The sequence below is a fragment of the Capricornis sumatraensis genome, chromosome 2, assembly GCF_032405125.1.
Source record: "Capricornis sumatraensis isolate serow.1 chromosome 2, serow.2, whole genome shotgun sequence".
NCBI classification, from domain to species: domain Eukaryota; kingdom Metazoa; phylum Chordata; class Mammalia; order Artiodactyla; family Bovidae; genus Capricornis; species Capricornis sumatraensis.
Window position 1 is genome coordinate 114,618,739 of NC_091070.1, and position 5,761 is coordinate 114,624,499.

A 5,761-nucleotide genomic window follows, 5' to 3' on the forward strand; every position below is an offset into this window, starting at 1 on the left:
ATTTATTTTTACTTTACAATACTGTATTGGTTTTGCCATACATTGACATGAATCCACCACGGGTGTACATGCGTTCCCAAACATGAACCCCCCTCCCACCTCCCTCCCCATAACATCTCTCTGGGTCATCCCCGTGCACCAGCCCCAAGCATGCTGTGTTTTATAGTTTTCTATATATAGGTCTTTAGTTTCTTTAGGCAGATAAATTCCTAAGTATTTTATTCTTTTCGTTGCAATGGTGAATGGAATGTTTCCTTAATTTCTCCTTCTATTTTCTCATTATTAGTGTATAGGAATGCAAGGGATTTCTGTGTGTTGATTTTATATCCTGAAACTTTATTATATTCATTGATTAGCTCTAGTCCAAAGAAGACATACAGATGGCTAACAAACACATGAAAACATGCTCAACATCACTCATTATCAGAGAAATACAAATCAAAACCACAATGAGGTACCATTTCACTCCAGTCAGAATGGCTGCAATCCAAAAGTTTACAAGCAATAAATGCTGGAGAGGATGTGGAGAAAAGGGAACCCTCTTACACTGTTGTTGGGAATGCAAACTAGTACAGCCACTATGGAGAACAGTGTGGAGATTCCTTTAAAAACTGGAAATAGAACTGCCTTATGACCCAGAAATCGCACTGCTGGGCATACACATGGAGAAAATCAGAATTGAAAGAGACACTTGTACCCCAATGTTCATCGCAGCACTGTTTATAATAGCCAGGACATGGAAGCAACCTAGATGTCCATCAGCAGATGAATGGATAAGAAAGCTGTGGTACATATACACAATGGATTATTACTCAGCCATTGAATACATTTGAATCAGTTCTAATGAGGTGGATGAAACTGGAGCCTATTATACAAAGTGAAGTAAGCAGAAAGAAAAACATGAATACAGTATACTAATGCATATATATGGAATTTAGAAAGATGGTAATGATAACCCTGTATGCGAGACAGCAAAAGAGACACAGATGTATACAACAGTCTTTTGGACTCTGTGGGAGAGGGAGAGGGTGGGATGATTTGGGAGAATGGCATTGAAACATGTATAATATCATATATGAAACAAGTCACCAGCCCAGGTTCAATGCATGATACTGGATGCTTGGGGCTGGTGCACTGGTACGACCCAGAGGGATGGTACAGGGAGGGAGGAGGGAGGGGGTTCAGGATGGGGAACATGTGTATACCTTTGGTGGATACATGTTGATGTATGGCAAAACCAATACAATATTGTAAAGTAATTAACCTCCAATTAAAATAAATAAATATAATAAAAAGGAAACTGAAATGCTAATATATGCTGTAAGGAAAAGTTGTGTAGGACATAAGGGGAGCATCTCCACTGGTCAAGAGTCAGAGAGAGAGGTGAGGATAGGGGAGCCTATTCCAGACAACTATTTCCTCTTCTTTTGCAGCCACCTCTATCAATGCTTCCTCTGCAGCAGAACACGCTGGCAGCTTGTGATGAGGCCCTGCTCAGAAGGCCCCCACCTCTGCTGGGCCTCCTGGCTCCTAGGATTCACCTCATTGAGTAACACAGGCACCTGGGAGGGAGAGAGATTGTGGAGAAAGCTTGAGACAGGGCCTCCTTTCATTGTTTGATGTCTTTAGTAAACAAAACATACAAAGAACTCTGTTCTAATTTAGCAAATGCTGTGCATTGGTTTAGAGTCCTAGTGTGAATGGAAAAACAAAATGGCTGTTGGCTGTGGTGAGCCTGGGACCCTTAGCTAGAACAGCTTTGGCTGCACTAAAGGAAGTATTTCCAAGGAGGTGAGGCTGCTTCTGCTTCAGTAACAGGGAGGCCAGGAGAGCCTGGAGGTGGTGGGGAAGCTCAGCTCCTTGCAGATCATCACAAAGGAGAAGGTACCTTAAAGTCTTCAATTTATCTCAAAAGGACTTATGAATTTTGTATTTCACTTCAGTGTCAGTTTTCTTCTGTAATGCTTTAAAAATGTTGCTGCTGCTGCTGCTGCTAAGTCACTTCAGTCGTGTCCAACTCTGTGCAACCCCATAGACGGCAGCCCACCAGGCTCCCCCATCCCTGGGATTCTCTGGGCAAGATTACTGGAGTGGGTTGCCATGTCCTTCTCCAATGCATGAAAGTGAAAAGTGAAAGTGAAGTCACTCAGTCATGTCCGACTCTTAGCGACCCCATGGACTGCAGCCTACCAGGCTCCTCCGTCCATGAGATTTTCCAGGCAAGAATACTGGAGTGGGGTGCCATTGCCTTCTCCAACTAATTCACTAGTTTAGTATGGAATAAAATAACAGAGGCTTTGAATAAGTTAAACTGGCTAATCAGTTTAAGTTGAATAAGTTAAACTGGTAACAACTAGTCAGTTTTCTTCAGTGATTACTGTTCTTCTACATAGGCAGAATAATTAATTCAGATAGTCTTTCTGGTCTATCTTCAACTATCCTTACACTACATAATCAATTAGGGACATCTTTTTACAGATATATGAAGAGAACACAGGTAGCTTTACATAAGTTGAGTTTGTTAAATCTATTTCTTATGACAGGGGATTTCTGGCACAAAAATTGCTCACTGCACACTGAACCCCAGAGAAGTGATTAAACAAGACAGCTGATGTTAAGAGGTATATGGGAGTGGGGTAGGGTGAGAAGTCATGGATAAATTAAAAACTGGCAAGTATCTGCTGAAGCAGAGCCACTTTTTTGGGGGCATAAGAAAAACTGATACATCACCATTTTGGTCTCTTTAGAGAAATCTATTTATTGTTAAGAACTTAAGACCATTTACTACCATTCATGCTGCAAAATGCAGTAGTCACTATTGCCAAAAGGATCCTAAAAACTGTAGTGCAAAAGAAATCTAAGAAAATAAATAATTACAAAACCATCAACATTTTTCAAAGAAATGTGCTCAAAACAGTGACTTTTATAAAAACTGTGAATTTGTTTTAAATGAAAAAATAATTCTGTCTATGAAAGATCAAAGACTCATTTCACAGGTAACTTATACTGCATTAATGACTTGATTAACAGTGCACAAATAAGGGTTGTAGACTTTTTAAATTAGGTCTGATCAATCAATATAAATACTGATGGAGGAGTGTTCTGTATCCCAAACTCCAATATTTCAGCTTTGTGTCCTGTCCTGTTATTATAATTTGTAAAAATCTTAACAATGCAGTGATTCAAGTTTTCATAACTTCAATGATGTCTTAGAGGACAATGCATCTTGGTTTGAAGAATTTGTTGTATCTGAAGGCCAGAACAGTACTCGACCACGATGATTAAATACGTAATATGATGGGTGATTCCTTAGTGTGTCAAATGTCTTAACGCCATTATGTTTTACTACTTTCTTTCTTGGGCCCTCGCCTGTGATTCCTGGTAGACTCTTTGTAAGAACAGTAATGGGTGGTAATAGTGGAGTATCCCTTTCTTCTTCCCAGTGAGATATATGTAGTTTATTTTTTAGTTCTGAAGTGGCATCCATGTCTTTAAACTCCCCTGCAACACGAACTATACCATCTGCAAAGGCCAGAAGTGTCTGAAGAACTATATCTATTGGCAGCGATTCATCTTCCTTTTCTGTTAATCTCATATAAGAATGATGCTGTGCAGTGGAAAAAGCTGCGTGGGCTAGGGCAAAGAGGCCGGTGCCCAGCAGCCCCTTCCATAGCAACGGCACCATGACTCCGAAAGAGCAGCCCAACAAAAGAAGCGAGGGGCGGCAGAGCCGTTCCTTCCTCCACCGGTGGGTGTCCGCGCAGCACAGAAAGATGACGTCACTGAAGCCCTGGGCGCAAAGCCTCTCAGAAGTGGAAAAACAGAATAGCCGTGAGACAGCGGAAACAGGAATGCTGGGAAGAAGGGGGAAAAGACAAGGAAAAAGGTCCAGGAATTAAAAATGTTACCTTCATGTAAAAACAAAAGCCTCCAGGATGATGCCCTCTATAGATTCAAAGTACCCTTTTAAGTCAAAACCCTGAAAACAAAGGACATGTCCATCATTCAGAAATCATTGAGCAGTGTGGGAGATATCTGTACAATGGAATATTATAAAATCTTTAAAAATGCATGTATATGAGTTGGCTGGGAGGAATTTTCAGTTTCCATGAGGTCAGATGCATGGCTTTACCTCAGCATGATATGAAAGGTGGTATATAATGCAAGCCTATCTTCTAAAGGTAACAGCAGACTTTGATGTTTAAAAATACCTTTATCTCCACATGATGGTAACAGTGTGAAGAAAATATAAGAAAAAGCCATAATAGATCATTAAGGAAAAACACTGTTGTGAAGATTGGTATAGAATATGTAAATACAATAAGTAGTTGAGGAAAAAAATGAAAGTAAAATAAAACATCTCTTAAAAGAAGAACATGTATGTATCAACAAATGTAAGAAACATTGCTTCTTAATTTTAATTTTTTAATATAAACTTATTTATTTTAATTGTAGGCTAATTATTTTACAATATTGTATTGGTTTTGCCATACATAAAATTGAATCCACCACGAGTGTACACATGTTCCCCATCCTGAACCCCTCTCCCAGCTTCCTCCCCATACCATTCCTCTGCGTCGTCCCAGTGCACCAGCCCCAAGCATCCTGTATCATGTATCAAACCTGGACTGGCGATTTGTTGCACATATGATATTATACATGTTTCAATGCCATTCTCCCAAATCATCCAACCCTTGCCTTCTCCCACAGAGTCCATAAGACTATTGTATACATCTGTGTCTCTTTTGCTGTCTCACATACAGGGTTATCATACCATCTTTCTAAATTCCATATATATGCATTAGTATACTATATTGGTGTTTTTCTTTCTGGCTTACTTCACTTTGTATAATAGGTTCCAGTTTCATCCACCTCATTAGAACTGATTCAAATGTATTCTTTTTAATGGCTGAGTAATACTCCATTGTGTTTATGTACCACAGTTTTCTCATCCACTCATCTCCTGATGGACATCTAGGTTGCTTCCATGTCCTGGCTATTATAAACAGTGCTGTGAAGAATATTGGGGTACACGTGTCTCTTTCAATTCTAGTTTCCTCAGACATTGCTTCTTTAAACATACAAAAATTAAATGCAGAGTAACAATTAACCGATACAATATTGTAAAGTAAAAATAAATAAAAAAAATAAAATCTGGAAAAAAATAAAATATAGGTTTTTTGTTTCTTTAGGTAAATATATTCCTAACAAAAACAATACCCAGTTGTGGATGTGACTGGTGACAGAAGCAAGATCCGATGCTGTAAAGAGCAGTATTGCATAGGAACCTGGAATGTCAGGTCCATGAATCAAGGAAAATTGGAAGTGGTCAAACAAGAGATGGCAAGGGTGAACGTCGACATTCTAGGAATCAGCGAACTAAAATGGACTGGAATGGGTGAATTTAACTCAGATGGCCATTATATCTACTACTATGGGCAGGAATCCCTCAGAAGAAATGGAGTAGCCATCATGGTCAACAAGAGTACGGAATGCAGTACTTGGATGCAATCTCAAAAATGACAGAATGATCTCTGTTCGTCTCCAAGGTAAACCATTCAATATGACAGTTATCCAAGTCTATGCCCCAACCGGTAATGCTGAGGAAGCTGAAGTTGAACGATTTTATGAACACCTAAAAAACCTCTTAGAACTAACACCCAAAAAAGATGTCCTTTTCATTATAGGGGACTGGAATGCAAAAGTAGGAAGTCAAGAAACACCTGGAGTAACAGGCAAATTTGGCCTTGGAATGCAGAAT

The 5,761-nt window shown here is 39.4% G+C and overlaps 1 protein-coding gene across 1 annotated transcript; it reads right to left on the minus strand.

Moving 5' to 3' along the window:
• Window positions 1–3,190: 3,190 nt before the first annotated feature.
• On the minus strand, window positions 3,191–3,685 carry LOC138074518 (ER membrane protein complex subunit 5-like). Its single transcript, XM_068966678.1, has 2 exons — window positions 3,462–3,685; window positions 3,191–3,329 (listed from the first exon to the last, which is right to left on the minus strand). The coding sequence occupies exons 1-2, from the start codon at window positions 3,683–3,685 to the stop codon at window positions 3,191–3,193; spliced, it is 363 nt and encodes a 120-aa protein (XP_068822779.1).
• Window positions 3,686–5,761: the final 2,076 nt, after the last annotated feature.